Source organism: Salminus brasiliensis, chromosome 9 (assembly GCF_030463535.1).
Source record: "Salminus brasiliensis chromosome 9, fSalBra1.hap2, whole genome shotgun sequence".
NCBI classification, from domain to species: domain Eukaryota; kingdom Metazoa; phylum Chordata; class Actinopteri; order Characiformes; family Bryconidae; genus Salminus; species Salminus brasiliensis.
The window spans coordinates 13542078-13565061 of NC_132886.1; the positions used below are offsets into that span (position 1 = coordinate 13542078).

General features: G+C 38.5%; 1 protein-coding gene and 1 long non-coding RNA gene across 2 annotated transcripts in view; both read left to right on the top strand.

Annotated features, from left to right (window-relative positions):
- Positions 1-3247, top strand: part of LOC140562100 (uncharacterized) — a 6717-nt gene extending 3470 nt beyond the window's left edge. The window contains exons 2-3 of the long non-coding RNA XR_011980122.1: positions 1680-1889; positions 3159-3247. This is a non-coding gene — a long non-coding RNA (uncharacterized lncRNA). The remainder of the gene's footprint in view (positions 1-1679; positions 1890-3158) is intronic.
- Positions 3248-6550: 3303 nt separating this feature from the next.
- LOC140562104 (E3 ubiquitin-protein ligase TRIM39-like) lies at positions 6551-20997 on the top strand. Its single transcript, XM_072687505.1, has 8 exons — positions 6551-6596; positions 15482-15569; positions 17243-17796; positions 17914-18009; positions 18523-18756; positions 18853-19015; positions 19170-19196; positions 19919-20997. The coding sequence occupies exons 2-8, from the start codon at positions 15551-15553 to the stop codon at positions 20464-20466; spliced, it is 1641 nt and encodes a 546-aa protein (XP_072543606.1). The 5' UTR covers positions 6551-6596; positions 15482-15550; the 3' UTR covers positions 20467-20997.
- Positions 20998-22984: the final 1987 nt, after the last annotated feature.

A 22984-nucleotide genomic window follows, 5' to 3' on the forward strand; every position in this document is an offset into this window, starting at 1 on the left:
CAATGGAGAATGACTAGTAACTCAGAGATCCATGGTGCAGAATTCAGACCTTAAGGTTGATCAGTTTCAAAAAGCAGAGGGCCATGTGTCAGGTTTCACTTCTCTCTGCCAAGAACAGAAAGCTGAGGTTGCAGTGGGCACAAGATCAGCAGAACTGGACAGTTAAAGTCGTCCTAGACCTGAGGCAGCAAACGGCTCCAAGTGATACTGCAATCCCTATGTAACATGAGAGGACCTTCAAGACTTCACACACCCCTTAGGTATTAAAAAAGTAAAGATTTGGACCCAGCACCACAGTCCATTTTATAAGGTATCTATTTTTATCTTAAATGTTTATCTTTAGAAAGATTTCCTCCATGCTACGAGCTGTCTAAACCCAGCCTACTGGCAATGCATTTTATTTCTGATGAAACTACTTGGGCAGCTGGGTAACATTGCCCAGTAAACAAATGTACAAACTATCCTATAAATGTTTACCTAGGTTTAGGGATTAGATGAAGATCTGATCACATTTCAGGGCATAAAAAATAAAAATTGCCACCTGCTCTTTACACTATTAAAAAGAAATGGTCTAAAGTTACTGAAAATAAATATTTTGCAAACATTACAATGTAAGAATGTTTCTGCTTACAGTTCAAAGAAATGAAACATATGGCTTTTGTAAAAAATCTCTTTGCATCATCAGTTTTAGTTTGTTGGCTCTGGTACTTTAGGTTAGTCCTGCTTACCTCTGATTTTCCATTTACATTTACAGTTATGGCATTTAGCAGACGCTCTTATCCAGAGCAACTTACAAAGTGCTTTGCTATTTACTCAAGAAAACCTTAGCTAGTTAGAATAGACTAATAGTTCAAAGATACCTTTAAGCTTAGACATTACTAAACACAAGACAATAAGGTGACCAGAGTACTCTATTTGTCCTCTATTTGTAGTATTCTCGGAAGAGGTGGGTCTTCAGTCTGCGTTTGAAGACAGTAAGTGACTCCCTGTTCGGACACCCAGGGGAAGTTCGTTCCACCACTTTGGTGCCAGGACAAAAAAAAGCCTGTGGACGCTTGTCTTCCGCGGATTTTGAGGGAAATGAAGTAAAATTAAGTTCCAATGAAGTTGCTTCATAAAAACATACTTAAAGCGATTAATAAATGCCAAATATGTGAAGTATGGTAGATATCACTCAGATTATTAATGTTATTCAGATTTAAAACATACACACACAAACACACACACTACTCATGACTGCCTTGTTTTTATAGCTGGTTTAAACACAAAATCAGGACATTAAGTCACACATAAGCTAGATTAATGCCATCTCAGCAGTTAGCAGTCTGCCACGCTCCTCTCAGACTCTTCACAAGCATCGCAAACAGCGAAGCAGTTTCACAATTTCATACTTTTTCTTGTTTTGGGAAATAAAGCCTGGACACAGTCCTTCTGTCACATGCTGCTCTACTTCTCTACTTCTCCAGCTGAACTAAGACTGGACTACATTTGGTTAAATCAACTAAATAAATAAATATATATCAACATACATCATTATAAATGTCCCTAGAAATTGAATGACCATTCTGCCTGTTGTACCATCAGAGAACAACTACAGGAGCATGTCAAACATAGGGGTGTATGTATAGCTTTGTCTATGTATTTACATTGTAATCATGTCTGTAATGATCTCTTTTCAGGCACTTAACCATGAAGCAGAGACAGGAAAAAAGATGCCAATACTTATTTGGCTTCTGATTGACTCCTGCTGCACCAACACATGAGGAAATGAGTAGGAACAGGGTTTAAGCCCTGATGGGCGTTTTCCTGTGCAGCGTTATCTGATTGACCCGTGTGATGAAGCAAGGACGGACTGTGTGTGCTGCACACAACTTCTAAGATAATAAGAGGTATAATAAAATTTTACTCATTAAATTCCTCACTCTCATAGAACCATAAGTTATGTATTAATTCCATAGAAGTTATTGTATGATTTATTATAGTTCTGAAATATGAATCGGTTAGTTTAAGTGGTTAACAAGTCCTCATTTTTGCCATTCCACAAAACTCTACATCAAAATTACTTCCCTTAAATGAACAACTGGATAATAAGCCTCCAGTCGAAGGGGCTAAAACATATAAACGTAGACATTACAAACACCATTAAGCAGTGTGTAGTTTACTGCTCTTCCTGGCCTAATACTCCCAAATCAATAAGCTAATGAGCCGAATCCTGCATGTTAGAGCTACACCATGGCCTGGAAGGGCCCTTGTCTGCATTAACAGAGTTGTGGCAGTAATTACCACAAAAATATAAAGATGGAAGCTTGAAATACAGAAGGGTTTGAAAGCTTTAAACGTTTTAGTTCGGAGTTTTAAAGCCAGCACATGAGGATAGTCATGAGGACGGGGGTGAGTAAGACGTGCTGTGAGGCCTAAGGGTTTAAACTCCAACATATTACCATAGATCAGCGATTCTTCAGAGCGTACAGATAAGAGAGTTACTCGGATTGATTATGACACTGTTCTACCTCTGTCAGCTCTCTCTCTCTCCTTTTGTCTCTCAAACTTACTCACCCACTCACACACACACACTTTGCTGATAACAGGGCAGTGAAAGGTGCAGAGATTTACAGATATGGGGTTAATAAATAACTGGAGCTTTTAGGCCCGTTTGCTGCCCAGTGGCTGGAAAATTGGCCCAATAAGGCACGTAACTACACACACAAATCCAATCGCAAAGCCAGCAGAGACGTGATCACATTTTAGATCACTTCTGGAGGAGTAAGCCTTCTCACAGCCAACGGACTGTCTGGCCTGTTTAGAAAAGTGTCTGGACAAAGCTGTTAGCAAGCTAGTTGTGAAATTCCAAAAGAAGCTTCTCTTTCTTTGCAGTATTTTCTGAAAAAAACAAAAACAAGCCAGTCTGGTTGAACCAGTGTCTGTAGAAAACATGGACAGCGCAATGTCTCTAAAAAGTGAACCCACCACTGGTGTAGTGCCTCTGCTGGCTGGTTGCAGTATGATGTGTAGCTCCGACCATTCCCATATGTTTCAATCATAAACCAGCCAATTGTTCATCTCATTTTGCTCCTCTAAACTCCTTCTCTTACCATCTCCAATGTCTAATTTCAACAGTCCCATGTGCTAAAATTGGCACGTATTTTATTTTCCCTCAGAAATCGTAAGAGGTCTTTACACCTAGGAATGAAGTCTTTGGAAGAGGCCGTATGCAGGACCTGCATCACACGGGTCTACTAAATGAGTAGGTGAGTCTGGCTCCGCCTCTGCACTCTACTGCGCAGACTCTGGTTGCAAATTTGACAACATGGTGGACAATTTTAGCTTCATTTCTATTAAATAGAAGGAAATAGAACCTCAGCGTTCGTTTGAACAAATGAACTATGCTGGTCATTGAAACAGAAGCTAATAAATACCTAGATGACCACCACAAAGCAGAGACTGATTCTGAAGTTTTTTCTTTTCAACAGATTCTGTACAGTGTGTCTCAGAATCGACCAGGCGTTTTATTGGCAAAGATTCTTAGAGCTTCGTCTTCAGTATCTTACAATACCTTGCAGCTGACAACATTTTCTTGTACGATCACATAGACGGCAATTCCAGACGTCTGCCGTGCATACGAACACCCAGTCGTGTAAACACTGACACAGATGCCAATTCATGAATAAAAAGAGTGTGTGTTCTTCAAGGTAATCGTGCCTCTAGAAAAAGACCTCTCACAGCTGCTAGCGCAGGTAGCTAGATTAGGGCAACATAAGAGGTCTGATTTCTTAGAGAGTTGTGCAACATACCCAGAAGTGCTAAATGGAGGCAGCTGGATGAGACTGGATGAGAAGCGAGGGAGAAAAGAGGAGAAAAGCTACATGTGTGTGAATGACAGAGAAAGACTTTGTCATAGGCTGTAGTGTGTGACCTCAGCATAGGAGAGAGGAATGTGTATATTTACAGAGAGAAGGAGAGAGCAAGCGAAGGAAAAAGAGATAGAGAGGGAAGGAGACAGAGATGATGGAAGTAGGAGGGAAAGAGAGCAAGCGAGAGAAAGAGTGGAGCAGAAAGGGGCGTGGGTATTTTGGAGAGACCGTAATTTGAGAAGTGTGTTTACCATGCAGAGACACACATGTGCTCTAGGAACAATGTGTCCAGGAACACTTTTCTGCTCTGCACAACAGCTTCATCCTTACTTTGCTCAACAGTGTTGTTTGTGTTAGATTTAGTTCTTATCGCTCTGTGGGGTTTGTGTGTGTGTGTGTGTCTCTCTGTCTTTTGGGCCGTCTTTGTGTTCCTAATCTTGATCTAGTACATGTATCAGGTCTCCTCTTCGTCAGTCATCTCAGGCCGGTTTTATCCGCCATACTCCTGCTTCACATTGTTTGTATTTGCATGTGTGTGTGTGTGTGTGTGTGTGTGTATTCGCTTTTGTATATTTTCAGAACCAGTTAGACACAATTAACACAAACAAAATGCTTTTGATGTTGTACTAAAAGGGTTAAACCATTCTGTAAAATTATGTTAAGATTAGGGGTACAGGTACATGTACATACTATATGTCTGAATGTTTGTGGACACCCCTCCTAATGATTGCATTCACCTACTTTAAGTTGCACCCATTGTCCAGACATAGCTCTGTCTAGTCCCTGTAGAAAAGTACAGCCAATTGAACTGGACTCTGGAGCAGATAAACATCAACCTATTGGCACCATGCCTGATGCCAGGCGTGGACTAGAAGGGTGTAAATCCCCCCAGCATTGAGCTGTGGAGCAGTGGAACTGTGTTCTCTGGCATGATGGTGCCCCAGCTAAAACGTTTGGGATGAGCCAGGGATTTGGGAATGAGGTGGGATGGTGATAATCCAATATCCTTTCCTCATTAACACTCTTGTCGCTAAATGCAATTAGATCAAGTGTCCCAATACTTTTGTTCATAACGTGTGTGTGTGTGTGTGTGTGTATATACTTGAGTGAACTTGATAAATTGGGTTGAACTGTACAAATTATAGGTAATGCATACTGTAATATATATATATATATATATATATATATATATATATATATATATATATATATATATATATGTGTGTGTGTGTGTGTGTGTGTGTGTGTGTCTTATATGCACATCTGAGTGTGTGTGTGTGTTTATGTTTATCAGTTGGAGGGCAGGGCCTTGTTTGTTTATGTGTATTTATAGGGCGGAGCCAACATCTGTTTGTCTTTTTTTCTTTGTGTGTGTGTGTGTGTGTCTTTCACCTGATTCTGGCAGTTTCTACAGCAGCATTCACTAACATGCTTTGTACTCTCCTGTTACTGAGTGTGAGTGAGAGTGTTTATTTGTGGCTATGGCTTTGCTTACAGGCTAATAACTGTGTCACAGTCCTTTGGCTTGGTTGTGCCCACTGCCCTGTGTCTTGATGTTTATGTGGCTTTTTGGCACTTTTTCATTAGTTTGCACTCAGTTCTCTATCCGAGATGATTACTGGGCCTTTGTTTTATGTAACAGAGCTTTTCTTTGCACATTCCTTCACATTAAACCATGTTACTCAACACAGCTGTGGTTTGTATTGTGGTTTACTTTAATGTGAAATGATTGTTGCTTTGTCTGGATGCTACACTGATTAAACAGCACCAGGCCTATCAATGCTGAATGAATGGGTGTAAAAACTTTCATCACAAACACAGAGATGTGTATTTAGTAATAACCCCCAATCAGAAAGAGTTGTTTCTTAGCTTGTTTTCATCATGCTGAAGGTGATGTTTTCGTACTATTGTCTGACTTAATGGCTTTGTTGATAAGTTTGCATGAGTGAATACTGAGTGCAAATAGGATTTAGTGTCAGTGTTAAAGGGTAGCTATTTCACACTAAGCAAAGTGACCATTCCAGCTGCATTTCCCAGGATTCCAGAGGTTATGCAATTATAATGCAAATTTCTTGAGGTTACAAGTAAGGTTAGACTTTGGAATGTGTTTAGGATCGATTAGACTACACTATATGTCCAAATATTTGTGGACACCCCTTCTAATAAATGTATTAAGCTACTTTAAGCTGACACAGATGTGAAAATGCATGCAAACAGCATGCTGAGTCCCTGTAGAGAAATACACCCAATACAATGGGACTCTCTACAGCAGATAAACATGAACCCGTTGGCACAATGGCCAATGTCAGGCATTGGCAAGAGGGGTATAACGCCCTCCAGCACTGAGCTGTGGAGCAGTGGACTATACTCAGGTGTTGTTTTGGTCCACATGTGTTGCGTGTGAGTATGTCATTTAGGATGTATATGTATTAAAATAGAGAAGTACAGATGTTCTCAGTGTGAGCCTCCTAGAGCTGTGCTGAACACTGTGCTGCTGTGCTTTTGAAGCATGGGGGCCATACTCTCTCTTTCTCTCTGTCTCTGATCCCCTGTTCACCTCTCCCTGCGTGCTCTCTGTGACTGTTTATGGCAGTCTGGCTTAATCCAGTTCCCTCTGCTTCTTCCTTTTCCTCGAAGTGAGCTACTCCCCCTTTCTTTGCCCCTCCAGCCGCACGTGCTGTAATTCTGTAGTCAGCAAACTGACAAATTGTTCAACTGCAGAAGTGTAGGATTCTGTAAAGCGTTGTGAGTACAATGGGCAGTGTTTGTGTGTGTGAGGTTGTGTTTAAGGATCATGATATGGCGTTTTTATGGGGAATGTTCCGCAGTGTGTCTGTGTGGAAGTTTCCCACGACTCCCTGCCTCATGTTTTGACTCACTGAATCTGTTTTCTTGCATTCAACACACAGGAAATTTTGATACACTCACTTATGGGTGTCTATTTACTCAAACAAGTGAAGTTTTGAAAGTGATAGGAATGGCTTTTGTGTGTGTGTGTGTGTGTTTGTGTGTGCATACAATGGACCTTGCTCACCAACTGTTTTTAGGAAGAAACCCATTTATGCAGTTTTCTTAAATATTCTGATATTTTGGCCAGTGTTTTCTTATTTGGGATTTGCTTAGTTTACAAGGATAATCCATCATTATAAGAAAAGAGCTGTGAACAATTATGCAGTTTAAAAACACATCATGAATCTGATGTAGACTTTTGCATTTACATCTTATCCGGGTTACTTGTATTACAGAAGTGAGCCAATGCAGCATTAGGAGTCTTGAGCAAGGACTTGTATTGGTGTAGCACACCCAGACCGCAGTCTCCTACATGATGTAATAGCTCAGTAGGTAGTGGTGTTATCTGTTGCGCCACACCAACTACAGCAACCTTTTAGTTTGGACTTTTCTTAAGAACAAATATAAGAACATTCTTAGGAAGATCCTGGTGAATGAGACCCAATGTGCTTACGCATTGTCCGTCCCGACACCGATGGAAGACTGACAACTGGACTGCCCTGCTACCCGCGTCAGACCAGCTGCCCACCCTCCTGCTACTGCTATATACCTACTGATTGTGCTGAAGTTTACATGGATTCTACTTGCTATTATTATTATTATAGTGACTTTTTATCCTTGATTTATATATATTGATTTAAAATATACAATTATAATTTATAATTTATAAGACCAGAGGAGGATGGATCCTGCCTTGTGAGACTTGATGTCTCCCACGGTATAAAGCTCTGAGGTACCTCAGTTGTAAAAAGCAAAAAATGACAAAAAAATGATTTGATGTCATTGTGTAACAAAACTATGTATCTGTAGTAATAGAGGTTTTATTCCATGTAATTGTGACCATTTTGGTACATTCCTCGTGTAATGTTCACATAATGTGTAAAGTGAAGCTGCTGTTGTCAAATTAGGGAATAGATCTTCACCACAGAGACATGCCGCCCCTTATGTATTTACACAATTTCCAAGAAGCTGTAAGATAATGTTAAGAAATAAGGTCTAATAATGGCAGATGACATGACATGGTAACTGAATTGGCTATACTACATTGCCCTCTAGGTGTGAATGTGTGTGTGTGGTACTCTGCAATGGGCTGTTGCTCTGGCCTGATGTTGTGCCCGATAGGTGCTGTACCCACTGTGACCCTGACTAGGAAGAAGTGAACAAAAAGATGAATGAATGACCTTAAAAAAATCCTTTTCCATTTAAAAATCTGTGCATTTTGTTATAGATATATAAGTGAACACAATAAGCTTAACCAGAATACATTTATTACTCTCAGTAATTCACTGACAATAGTTTTATTGTGTAAACATGTGTGAACAGTTTCATGTTTTCTTCATCAATGTCCAGTGTGAGCTGCAATGACTGTATAAATTAGTAAGCGAGATTGTAGCTTCTCAACCCTTGATCATACAGCTCATAGATTTTTGTTACAGTGGAGGTTCATGAAGGAAATTGGAGGTCCACTTTGCCGTTGCTTGTGTTAGTGTGCTGCAATGCTCCCACACGTGAAGGTGCTGAAGGTTTCAGCTACTTTTAAATATGAGGTCTACCATCATGTTTTCACATGCAGCGTGTGAGCAGCTGGGTTTCAGCCTGGACTTCTATAGAATGAGTCTATCATCACATTAACATGAAAGGCACTAATATTTATTTCTCTATTTATTTGTATTATTTATATTTATTCATAAACCTATCTAAACATACCTGCTGGTGTCTAGTTCATAATACTTGTATATTTGCAGTTTATAGAGCTTGTGTCTTTTGTCAGCAAGGCTGGATTGGCCTTTAAGAAAGCTGAGACTTTTCCCAATGGGTTGGATTGGTTTCAGCTGTGTGTACTCATAAGAGTTGTTGTGCAGCTCCAGTCGAGCTGGGATGCCTGAACAGCCACTCACTTCCTCCTCTGCCTCTGCTGTTGATGGGCAGTAACATATGCATGGTGTACAGAATCCACAACGTCAGCCTGAATGTAATGTACAGCCAGCTCTAGCACCTCCCACTCTGGCAGACCGGCCAAGTTTTCCTTAAATCACGTTTGGTCTGCATGTGACGACAGGCCGGGTATGTTTGAGAGTTATATTGGAAGGCACTTAAGGAACATGCCTTTATGTTCTCAGAAAAAGAAACAGAATTCCTAGAAGTTTAGAGTGAAGACAAAACACAGCAAGTGTGCACTGTAAAATACAAATTGTACAGTTATAGGAGTCCGTAGTGAATGATAATGGGTGATAATAGGTCTGTGTAATGTAGCAATGCTTCTTCGTTGTTTTTTTTTTAAAGATTTTTTTCTTTTTTTTTCTTCGTCCTAATAATAATAATAATAATAATAATAATAATGACTATTACTAAGTCATGCCAACACAATTAATTACATATATTTTAACTAACTGGGATTAATTAATTATTTTGAATGATTATTATTATTATTATAGTTATTATAAATGCTATTCAAATAATCAGGATTGGGTATAGCTATTAATTGTACTGATAAGCAAGTCACATATATTTACTGAAAAGGGGGACTTTTACTCTATCGGAAGGGCTTCTTGAAGGGCTTCTTGTTGTGGCTTAAACACTCAGAGACTTTTGCAATAATTAATAATAACAACAGCAAGAATAATAAATAAAGCATTATTATTAGTATTATTATTTTCATATATTTATATAGTATTTGTGGAAGTGCCTTTTATATACCATCTGCAAGTTAAAGACACATGCAAGCTATTGCCTTCATGTTTTACAGAGGGAAAGTTGCTCTCATGTCTCATGTGGTTGATTTTATTTCAGCTGCTGTTGAACCCTAGTGAGGCAGTGTTTACGGCCTGGTCTGCAGCAGCTTCACTGCTGCACTAAAAGCAAGTCCCATTGCGTCCTTCAGCGTCAGTGTTGTATTATGACGTTGGTCTGTGTGTAGGTGTGGCAGCAGCCTTCATGCACCCGCAGAGCTCATGAAATATTCATACACACGTGCCACACTGGTCTAAAAATATCTCATTCTCACATCTTTCGGAAACAAGCTCAGCTTCAGAACTTCCGGGCATGCATGCAAATGTAGGAGTTCCAAAACGAGAATAAATGCACCGTTATGTATGAATGACTGGCATGACTACACTTCATATCTGTGTTTTGTGCAAGAGGCGCTTTCTATTTTAAATCAAAGCCTAGATATTGACATGTAAATCTTTTCCCACCAAATCCGCCCCTGTCCAGGAGGGTTTCCAGTCTTGCAACCAATGATTCCAGGTAGGCTCTGGACGCTCTGCAGCCCTGACAAGAGAGAAGCAAATTCCTAGTCTGTCTAAACACCAATCCAGTAACACATGACATTTTTTCAGACAAACACTGTAAGCTGAAGTCATAGTATGCTTAATTGTAAGATGAAAATCTGAATGCCTGAAATAATAATAATAATTAGAATAATAATAATTGGAATAACAGGCTATGCTAAATCAATTGCTCTTATATCAGTTTGTAAGTAAATGCCCTGCAATAGACCCTGTAAAAGTATGCCCTATCCAGGGTGTATTCAGGGTGCAGAAGCCTAATTCACTCGCTCAGTCTTTCTGGGTAGGCTCCAGACCCCCGAGACCCTGTCAAGGACAAGTGAATGAAATGATACATAGATGTATTGATGTGACCATCACTTTAGTGTGCTCAGACTGTGTGTAAGAGTTGCACACCTCTTTGTCCAGCAGATGAAGACAGTGTACTGACAATGATTGCTGTAGTTCACCCTAGACCAGTTTTAAAGGGCCTATAACATGAAAAAACAACCTCCCCTTGCCTTACTGAAATACACTGGATGTATTAAAACACTGTAAAAGTTTACAGCCTATACCATCCATATATGTTAAACATGCAGCAAAACCAGCAAGTTGTGAATTCCTCATTTCTGTGATGCCACAAAAACTATGCATTTACATATACCTACCCTTTCTATAGCTGACTCTGGGTTATACTGAGTATTTCACCTCAGATTACATTTAAAAAGAGGCACAGCGTAGAACAGCCAATCAGAACAGATATTTTACATTTTTACATGTTACATTTATGGCATTTAGCAGACGCTCTTATCCAGAGCGACTTACAAGGTAACTTGTATTACAGAGGTGGGTCAGTGTAGTGTTAGGAGTCTTGCCCAAGGACTCTTATTGGTGTAGCGCAGCATAGTCACCAAGACTAGGAATTGAACCCCAGTCTCCCACATGGTGTGGTAGCTCAGTGGCAGGTAGTGGTGTTATCTGTTGCGCCACACCAACCAAGATATCATCTACATATGGCACAGTCACAAAACAGAGATAATTAAGGAATAATTAGAGGTCAGAATGTATTTTTGTTTTCTTGTCATAAAACACCAAAACATCTTAAGTGGACCTAAAATACAAGAAAGATGTAGAATATGAGAATATGGACACTCAGGCACTGTATTGCAAGACGTTACCAAGTCACTGTTTATATATATATATTGTCATATTACATTATATCACATTATCATATAGTATCATATTTATATATGTATCAAATCCACTTATTTACCCCTTTACAATTTTTAAATCCACTCTCAAACACAGTGTCCTCCCTGACTCTATTTATTGTTTTGTTGACCTGATCTGACTGTTGAGTGGAAGATACACTTTGTACAGTTTCCCAACACTGCTTAGATCACATGTTACTGTAATGTTTGCTCATGAAAACAGGATGTATATACCAGACTAAGTCATGCTTTAATAGTTGAGCCTCAATATTGTGAAATGTCTAAAACACAGGAAGTAACTAACAGGTTCAAACTGGCCAGCAGAAAATACAAGGTAGAATTAATGAGAGCAAAACTAGGGTCAACACCAAATTCATTCAGCACACAAGCAAACAGAAATGGACAAATTGCTGTGTTAACTGGAGCAGTGGTCCTTATACTGGTTGCCACAAGGGGGCACTAAAGCGATCCGAAGAGAAAACTTAGGCCGAGAGGCGTAGAGAAAAGTTGTAGGCCTATCTCTACTTAGTTATTTTAATTTGGTGAGTTTATTACAACTACAGTCACATCTCATTGAGTTCCCTGAATTAGGTCAGAACTCTCAAAACAACCTTGTTTCCTAAAGGAAGCTCTGTAAACCTCTTACCATTTGAGGTGGAGATGACATCAGTGCTGATGAGACAAGAGTGATTCCTTTCCAGGGGAATCAAGGTCCATAGTTTCTACCTAAGGAACACACGAGAGGTTGATGAGATTATCTCTGTCAGTAAATTGGATAAACCAATTAAATTGGATAAACCTGTTCTGTTTCAAGTTCTGAATTTCAGTGATAACCATGTTGTGGGGTTTTCTGACTCACATCTGCAGAGGACAAGCTCTAAAAAAGATCTAATTTACACAATGTTCCTGTATACCAAAGCAGTTATGATCAAGCAGCTTGGACCTCAGATTGCCAGTTAAACAGTAAGGCCTAAGCTTTAGATGCACACAGAATTAATGTAGTTTAGGAAACACCATCTACTATCTTGTAAGCCTGAGTTATGTTTGAGTGCACTGCATGATAATTATTTCATCTTATTTTATTTATCAATTTATTGTTCTTGGGTTTATTCTCAATTTGTTCATTTTTCTAAACAATAAATCTAAAGGACAGCCACCAAAAATCTTTTAATAAGCAGCTGAACTAAATTAAATAGTGGGATAAATAATAGGATTCCAAATTTATGTGGAGGGCTGGATTAGAACCTATATTGGGCGGGTTCTGGTCTATGTTTAACGATTTAAACAGACACATCAATTCATATTCTGGTAAGGGTGAGCTGTATGGGTTCACTCCTGTGTCACTCCTTGTTGAATGCAGCTTTACTCCATTATCTGATATACTTCGATTCCAGTTCTGAGCTTTATCAGAACATAAAAGCTAAAACAACTAAAAATAGTGTCTTAAAGAATGCTTGTTTACATTGACATAGTTATGCCAATATTATTATTAATTTTTTAAAAAAGTTTTACAGAAAGTATTTAATTTAATTTAAGTGTATTACCCATCCTGCCCTGCAGGCAGCACGAATACAGCATTCACAATCCCAAAGTCAATTGTCTGTTGTGCTGGTGTGCTGGAAGTTGTGTATCCATGATTAGTTTTTTCCAACTATTTTATTGGAAATTAGCCACTACAAAGCACTAGAATTATGGCTGTGTCCAAAATGGACGGCAGCTGCCTTAATACCTTGCCGTAAGTCAGTGACCCAGAAGGCAGCATTGTGTTGAAGGTACCTACAGCAGCAATACGTTACCAGGATATTGACAACTACTGTCAACTGGTGGCGTAACTAATTCAAATCATTTGACATACCCTGCCAATCTCTCATTAGAAATAAAAATTACATCAATTACATTTGTAAGTTTCCCTACTAGCTAGACTAGCTGGGGATAACCCAGAGGATCATGGTGTATGTAAGGCAGAAACAGATACATCTACACTGCCTTCCCAAATTGGCAAGATGAAGGTGCCTTGGAAGGCAGCATTTTATTTGGACATGACTCAGTACCTGTGTCTTGGAATACTGCCGGAGTAGGCAGCATTTAATACGTATCAGACACATCCTCAGTTTCAAATACAATAGCCATGATGTTGTCCACAACTCTGTTGCTACTTTTAAATAAACATCAATACCTTGATGGATTTGTGTAACCCTTTCTCAGAAAGGTGCTCAAATCGTGCTCTGATGCAGCATATTCTAACAATGCCAGTTAACAAGCACTGAAACATTGGCTTTGTGTTGCAGACCAGTTAAGATAAAAGTCTAAAGTTTCTATTCGAATAATTAGAATCACCCCGAACAAGGTACAATGGGCTTGGAGAGTGAATGGCTTATTGGTGCCACCTGCAGGGCATGCTGGGTAATGAGCTTAACATTTACATTTAAGGCTTTTAGCAGACGCTCTTATCCAGAGCGACTTACAAAAGTGCTCTGCTATTTACTTAAGAATAACCTCAGCTAGTTCGAATAGGCTAAAATTCAAAGATACCTCTAAGTTAAGACACTACTTAACACAAGTCAATAGGGTGACCACTCAGCTTAAGTTTTCCATCTATATCTGAAGATCATTGTCTCAGAAAGAAATAATTACTATGACAATGCAAACGACCAGCACCCTTCTAGGCAGCAGCCTTTTCTGATTAAGCTTTTGTTTAAGCTTGCATTTTATTATAGTGCAGGATGGATAATTCCCTTCAGAGGAGTTTTACTCCTTATAGAAGACCCAATGTAATTGTTTACCATGACATACTTTTATGGGCTTTATAATAAGAGGAATACTGCTTATAATAGTATCTTCATGTACTGAGCAAGTTATAATTAAAGGAACTATTCCAGAAATGCCCCCCCCCACTTTTTCTTTGAAACACCACACTTTCAGCCATGAATAAAATCTCTGCATGCTACTGCCAAATGTTTAGGGAGTTCTTATTTTAATATTACTGGTTCATTCCCATGGTGATCTAGATATCACCTGAGCCTTTCTGGAGCTGGGCACCATGATGTACAAAAAGATGAATGCATACAATATTGTTGACATCATATTGTTGTTTAAAACAACAAATATGAAATATTGTACTATACAAAATGTTTAATATGTAGATTTTGCCATAATCTCCAAATTCCATAATTTATAGAATGTTGTTTTCTATAATGGTTCTCACTGCTCTGTCACATGGTTCGGTTTCATGCCTTTTTTTATGCCTGAAAAACACACAGGAAAATCGGCTACCCTGTTTGAGTCCAGCCCTCAGTTTAGTTCTCCAGCCATGTAAAGGATATTATTGCCAGAATGTAATGTAATCCCATGTAAACGTAATTTTGAAGTGATATGGGTAATGTTACAATAATGGGCATGATGATTACATGTAAGAAAGGACACCTGACCTGTAGAGTGCACTGTTGTACATGTTTTACATAGTGACTGCAGTTTGTCTTGTTGTCACCTTAACACTGAATGGGAATGCACCGTGTAATGCCTTCGGACACTTCCATATTTTTCTAGAAGTCTGCTTGAATTGTACAGTGCTCAAATCAGGACAGTCACATTGCTTCTGAGATTTTTCTGCACAGGATAGCTGACTTTTGCTGTTGAAATTTAGATTTTGAGAAAGGCTTAAACGCAGGCAGTTAAGAATAATTAACTAAGAATTCCAGAGCTTAAACACGGGCTCTGCAAGGTATGTACCAAGGGTTATTCTTATGTTTCCTCTTGTTCCAGTGTGTTTCGAGAAAGTGTTGGTGCGTTAATTAAACAAAGAATAAACGAGAATCAACAAACAGACATGAAGAAATTCTCTTTTGAGATATTATATATATATATATATATATATGTTTTAAAATATTATTTTGTATGTTAAAAATTCAGAGATTAAACAGCACTGATAGTGAGAAAGTGTGAATTCTAAGTACGGTCACTGATCTGAAACCTGTGAGAATGGCCTTATTACAGTAATTAAGACTTTTAGCATTGGTCCTAAATCCTAAATCTCATCTCATCTATATCATACAATGATAAGTTAAGTGTCCTCAGTAAATTAACTAATATTGTGGCTTCATTTTGTAAAATGTGTGACTGAGTGATATGATTTCTTGTTGAAAAGGGTCAAAGAAGATGATTAAGTAAATGACAGAAACCTCATCTCCACCACCAATAAGGCAGAGGACAGAGTATGGATCAATCAGAGAGCTGTAAGTTACACAAGAACAGGAATATCTGTGTATTTGACCGCTCCCTCTTTTCGAGGCATGTTGTCCTTGGTTTTCTTGTATATCCAGTTAAAGCTGTAAGCTGCTGAGTTAGTAGCTCTTTTTAAATACCATTAACCACCCTGTCTTAATGTCACACCCTATCAAATGCAGTAAGAGAAAGGTCAAATGGAGTGAGAATCCTGATTCATTCAGTGTCGATATAAACGCAGGATTTTGTAAAGAAAACTATTAATTTAGCTGAATATGACAACACTGGTTGGATTTATAGAATTACTATGTTGTGCAACTGCTCTGATGCAATGGTTGATTTGAAGCAAACAACCCTCACAGCTAGCTTCTTTTGTAGCTAAAGATTGTGGCTGTGGCTGTGGCTACAACATTTATTATGCAAGTTAACATTAGCTAGTTCACATGAAGCTAACAGATTATACCAGAACCAATAAGTAACTTCAGTAGGGTGACCATATTTAGTTTTTTTTTAAAAAGAGGACACTGGATACACATGGGTGTCCATCATAATTAGGATGTTGTGGCCAGGGCTGGCACTAGCCATTTGGGTGTCCAATGCTTCGTGGTGCCCCCCGGTAATAAACAATAATTCAGAATTTGTCAGTGTGTTTATCTTTATTTCCAAAATTAAATTAAAACTTAATAAAATGGAAATGTTTTATACTGAAATGCCATTTTGAACCATGGTACAAAAAAAACATAGCAAGTACTATAGATTTATGTAGGCTTATGTGTAAATCACTTGACATGACAACATTCAAAACTTTACTTTACCTTTATAGACCAGGTCTGATTGGGCACAATATAAACAGTTTTGTACATAATATGAAAACTCTTTGAATATGAAGGGGGGGGGGGGGGGGGGGTTACAGTTTTAACAGCAGATGTCGCCCTTGGCCTATGAACCTCTCAAAAATGTAAGTGCAGAACAACTACTAAGCTGGATAAATGCCTGTCTAATCACTTTCAACTGCAAGGTTTCTGCAAAGTTCACATTACCAAATTAACTCATTACTTTGTGAAAGTATCACATGTTGCGTTACTTTTTCCACTACACAATTACATATTCGTGGGTTTATAGAATATAACAAACGCCAAATAAACATCCTGAAATGCAGTATGCTAAGTAAACTTGGCTTCTATGGCAAAATCATCTCCTTTCACTTCAACTTGTGTCTTAAAATTAAAAAAAAAAAAAAAAATAAAGAAACTTTTCTTTTTCGTTTTTTTTGCTATTGTAAAACATATGTATATATATAAAAAAGTGGGATAAAGTCAATTTGATTGTGTTTATTTACATTTGCGTTTCAGTAAACTTTGGCTGGGGCCAATCAGCTGTTTTGGGAAGCAGTTTGACCAATGGTTTATGTAGATGGAGGTAAATGTAGACCAATAGTGGTGATGAAAAGGCAAGACTTAAATAAACTTAAATAAAAAATTAAATAAAATTATTTTCTGATATGCTGTTTTATCTTTTTTGCCTAAATGAATAATTTAGACTCAAAATGAAAAGTACACTTTCAACCTGTGTTGTGGATTAAACAAGCAGAATATTCAGAAATGTGAAATGCTGAATGAAGGAAAATAACTCGACAAAACAAAATCATGTGTCTAACATTTCCTTCATTATCTGTCAAACACAGTTGTCTGTGACTCCAGTCCTCTGTCTGAAGATCAGTTCCAGTGTTCTATCTGTCTGGATGTGTTCACTGATCCAGTCTCCACTCCATGTGGACACAACTTCTGTAAAACCTGCCTCACGCAATACTGGAACAACACTCAACACTGTCAGTGTCCATTATGTAAAGAGACATTCACCAAGAGACCAGAACTGAAGATCAATACAACACTGAGAGAGGTTGCAGATCACTTCAAGAAGAAAAGTGGTTTGGATAAACCTGAGATACTTTGTAACGTCTGCGGGGAAGAGAAGCTAAAGGCCCTGAAGTCCTGTCTAGATTGTGAGCTGACTTACTGTAAGCTTCATTTAGAGCCTCATAATTATGTCCCAATACTTAAAGACCATAAACTAATTGATCCAGTAAAGAACCTGGAGGACTACATATGTCAGAAGCACAAGAAACCCCTGGAGCTGTTCTGTAGAGATGACCAGACATTTGTGTGTAAATACTGCACTGTGACTGACCACAAGACTCACAACACTGTTCATATAGAGGTAGAGAGTGGTGAAAAAAAGGTAGGAGAACCTTATGAAGAATTATATTAAACATCTTTATGAAGACTTCATTATTTATATCTCAAATAATTCATTTCACCTTTATTAACTACTCTATGTTTTACTCTCTGATCACAGACACAGCTGGGGAAGACACAGATAGAGGTGCAGCAGATGATCCAAGACAGACAGAAGAAGATCAAAGATGTCAAACACACAATAGAGCTCAGAAAAGTGGGCAAATATACTTTATACAGTTTTATTTAATGGTTAACAACCTTGTCGAGTTTACTTTGTTCTGTTACTGGAGGACCTAATAGCCGATAAACTTCCCTTTACAGAGAATCTCTCTGTGTGAAAAAAGAATCCAAAGCCATCACATGTGTCTATCAGGGTTTATGGTCAAATTAGTCCAAGTGTGAGTTGTACAACTGTCTAACTGGATGTGCTTTCCTTCCATGCCTGCTTTTCTTGATGTTGGCTCATCTGGTAGACACATGGACCCACATGCAAGCCACCTCTGCTAATGTTTATTAAAACAAAGTTTCAAATAACAAAATGAACATATTAGTAAGTCCACTTCTAATGCTGCCTATGTGCCCCAGAGCTGCTCATAGGCTGGCAAGAAAGACAAAGCTAAACCCCTAAAGGAAAAGTCGGAAGGTTTAGCCAAAATTCCTGTCTGGCTAAAATAAGCATTTACAAGATGTGATATCTTTAATTAAGTTGAAGTTCCTCTTCCCTCAGAGAAACACAGAGAAGGAGATCACAGACAGTGTTGAAGTCTTCACTGCTCTGATGCGCTCCATTGAGAGAAGCCAGGCTAAACTGCTCGTGGTGATGGAGGAGAAGCAGAAGGCAGCAGAGAGGCAGGCTGAAGACCTCATTAAAGAGTTGGAGCAGGAAATCACTGAGCTGAAGAGGAGAGACACTGATCTGGAGCAGCTCTCACACACTGAGGACCACCTCCACCTCCTACAGGTCAGTGTTCCTCTATGTGCTCAGTGGTAATCCAGCACATCACACAACAACACTGCCCATGCTGAGTGATCTCTCCTCTCTCCTGCTGGACTGTAGACTTACCCATCCCTATGCAGCCCCCTACACACCAAGAATTGGACTGACCTCAGTATTGACCCTCACCTGAGTGTAGAGACTGTGAGGAAAACTCTGTCTGAAATACTCAAGGGTCTGGACAAGGAACTCAGTCAAACTCTTCATGATAAGGTCAGAGAAACAGGTGAGGAACCTTCATATTGGACGTTTTACAAACTGCGGTCTGACTGAATTGTTTGTTAGAGTTTGTGTGGAAGATACCTCTTAGAGTTCTAAAATAGAATTTATTTAATAATTTTATTTAAATATCATCTTTTGTCTGTCATTTGTCTCCACAGAACTGAGGGGAGTTCAGCAGTATGCAGGTACAGTTTGGCTTCTGTTTGGTTCTCCATTTAAATGTTATTTTGTCTTATTATTCCATTATTTTGTGGGAAACACAGTGGTAGTATAGCAGGTAGTGTGTGTGCTGCACAGTTCCAGAGGCCTGGTTTGAATCTTGCCCTGGACTTTGTGAGGAGTTTGGTGTGTTCTTTCTATGTCCATTTTCTGCCTGATTTCCTCTCCCCTTCCAAAAACACACCTAGTAGAAAATAGCTATCCTAGAATTGTCCCCTGGTGCTCTGTCCAGAGGGTATTCCTGCCTTGTGCCCAATGATTCCTAGGCACCCGACCCACTGCAACCCTGACCAGGCAAGCCCAAATACAATTACTCCCTATAGTCAATCATTAACATCTGCTTTGCGACCCATTTTCCACATATCAAACAAGACATTCACTGCACTGTACCACCTATTCTCCACAGGTATCTGTAGCCCGATCACCCTTGTGGGAGCCTGAAGTTACTACCATCTTAAACACACAAGGTGACTAATGTTTTGTCCAGGAAGCTTAGTTCACTATAAAACAATTATTGTTGCTCAATTTCTTTGATTTAGAGCAATACACATAAAGTGACCAGTCATGGTTGTGTCAATCTACTCTACCCTAATCTAATCTCCAGGGTGAAATTTTTCTAAAACCAGAATTGAGCACCCCAGCACTAAGCATACATAATGTATATAATTTTACCATGTGTTTCTCCTAGTGGACGTGACTCTGGATCCTAAAACGGCTCATCCAAATCTCATTCTGTCTGACGATGGTAAACAGGTGACGCATGTAGACACAAAACAGAATCTTCCTTACAATCCAAAGAGATTCGACTGTTGTGCAAATGTTTTGGGAAAGAAGGGATTCTGCTCAGGGAGATTTTACTATGAAGTGCAAGTTAGTGGGAAGACTGACTGGGATTTAGGAGTGGCCAGAGAGTCAGTTAACCGAAAAGGGAGGGTTAATTTGAAACCACAGAATGGATTCTGGACCCTGTGGCTGAGGAATGGGAAGAAGTATGAGGCTTGTGCTTCTCCTCCAGCCCCTGTCTTGCTGAGAAAGAAGACCCAGAAGGTGGGGGTGTTTGTGGATTATGAGGAGGGTCTGGTCTCCTTTCATGATGTGGAGGCCAGGTCTCATATCTACTCTTTCACTGGTCAGTCTTTCACTGAGAAACTCTACCCATTCTTCAGCCCATGTAGTAATGATGGAGGTAAAAACTCAGCTCCACTGATCATCTCATGTGTGAGTAAGACTAAATGAGTGTTCAGGGCAAGTAAATCAATGTTCTGTCAAATGTTAAGAACAACATGAATATATGTTTTTACATACTTTTTCTGCATGAAAGCAATGTTATAGAATATGAAATGTGTTCCTCTTTCAAAATAACTTTTATTTAAAATCAAACACATTTAGACTGTATCTCTGCTTAACCGCAGTAACATTTAGTCGATTAAAAGACTCTGTATGAAAATTAAAATGTTGCTACTTTTTCAATTTACTTTACATTATTTATTTAGGTTCATTGGTTTAAGCATTATACAGTGTTTGGTTTCAGGGGAGTGTAATCCCTGTCATGATGTTGTACTGTACAACTATTTGCTGAAATAAAGTACTGGTTTTGTATCTAATGAAAAACAATCAATTACCAATAGATTTGAAAGGTGTCAAAGAATACATTTATTCAGTATTGTAATGTGTTCTTTAATGTATAAATAGTACATACATGATTATGGTTAAGGTAAAATGTACAGATGCGGTTGAACAAGCCTTTTACATCCCATTAAAAATAAATACACCCTGCTTTTATTGGCTTTTATGTCATTAAGATGACCCACAGTAGCCTTTAAGGAAATCAAATCAAATCATGTTTATTGTCACGTTACATTACACATGTAAAGGTAAGTAAAAAAACACATGTGCATCGTCCCTCACAGTTACAGAAAAAGAACACATTTTAACAAAATAGAAATACTAAATATTTACACATTAAATTATACTCACATGTACACATCACACATACTCTCTATTTACAAAGCAAGCAGTTAAATGTACAGGTTTGACATTATTTACAAAAGAAGACACTGGATGGGTGTGAAATCAGGTGTAGTGTGGGTGGGGAGAAGTTATTGTTGCAGTCTGACTTTGCTTGAGTTCTAGTAGTAAGTGCAGGTGCAGAGTGTGGTTGTATGGGATGGAGGGGTAATGATACAGATAAGATAGCTCGTGGACTGTTTGCTCAGCAGCCTAACTGCTAGAGGATAGAAGCTGTCTCAGAACTGACTGGTTCTGGTCTTCAGGCTTCTGTACCTCCTGCCGCTGAGCAGCTGTGAGAACAGGCAGTGGCTTGGGTGGGTGGAGTCCTTAATAATCCTCCTAAGTCACTGAAATCAAGGTGGTAATTAAGATATGAGAGTGGCTAATAGATGGTGGTTAAGTGTTACAGAAGCAAGAACTGTGTAACTCAAGTTCATTTTGTATGTCTAAGAACAAACTGCTCATTTAATATTTGTGTTGTGTAACAACTCGTAATATAAGTTGTGTACTATGATGAACATCCTTGTTCATCAAGGTATTTTACCTACTTGGTAATAAGCTACAGTCCTGCTTATTGCTCAGGTCAAAAACATCATGACCCAACACGCTCAACACCCTGTATCTTTTTTGACGTTCTGTTGCATTTTACAAAAACAAAAAGGAAAATGCTGTGATCTGTATGAACTGCTGTTCTTTGAGTGTGAGGTCACAGAGGTTTAGTGATTTTCCCCATAATTCAATGTAATTTGCATTTCAAATTGACAAAAACAAAAAACAACAATAACATCAACAACAACAAAAACAGTTCAGTTACATATTTAATGCAGTCTACCCCACTAGACCGCCCCCAGGGCATGTTTCAAATGTTCTGCCACAGCACAAGAACACTCATATTCGTTTGCCTTTCTGTCCCACCTTTTGACAGCAGCTGCAATAAAAAAAACAACAACACTGTTTTAATCAACCATTGTTAAATCCTGATTATTTCAAACAAAGACTCAAAGACCCTGGTTTAATGAACCAAATGTTACTTGTTATAACTTTGTCAGCACTGACATTGAACCGCTGAAGTAAAATTACTGCTGTAGAAAATGTACTGTTCTGGAAAAGTAAAACTGTGGCTGTAGTAAATTAAAGTAAAAATAGAAGTAAAATTACTGCTGGACTAAAGTAACATTTCTGCTGTGATAAAATTATGGCTGTAGTAAATTACAGGGATAGTAAAATGACTTCTGGAGTAAAGTAAAACTACTGCTGTGGTAAAGTAAACTTACTGCTATAGTAAAAGTATTGCTGTAGTAAAGAAAAAATTGTGCTATAGTAAAGATAAAGCTGTATTAAAATTACTTATGCATAAAAGGTACTGCTGTAATAAAGTAAAACTAGTGCTGTAATGCAGTAATGTTTATGCTGTAGTAAAGTCCAGTACCTGCTACAGTTAAATTACTGCTGTAGTAAAGCTATTGCTTTGGTAAAATATCTGCTGTAGTGAAGTTACTGCTGTAGTAAACTTAAGTAAAGTGAATGCTGTGGTAAAATTATTGCTATAGTACAGTACAACTATATTAGAGATACGTAAATGTAATGCGGTAGGAAAGTAAAAATATCTGCTGTAGTAAAATAATGGCTAATGTAAAATTATAGTTAGTGAAATTACTGCTGTAGTACAATTACCGCTGCAATACTAGAAATAGTGTATTAGTGAAATAACTGCTGTAGTAAAGAAAAGTAAAACTACTGCTGT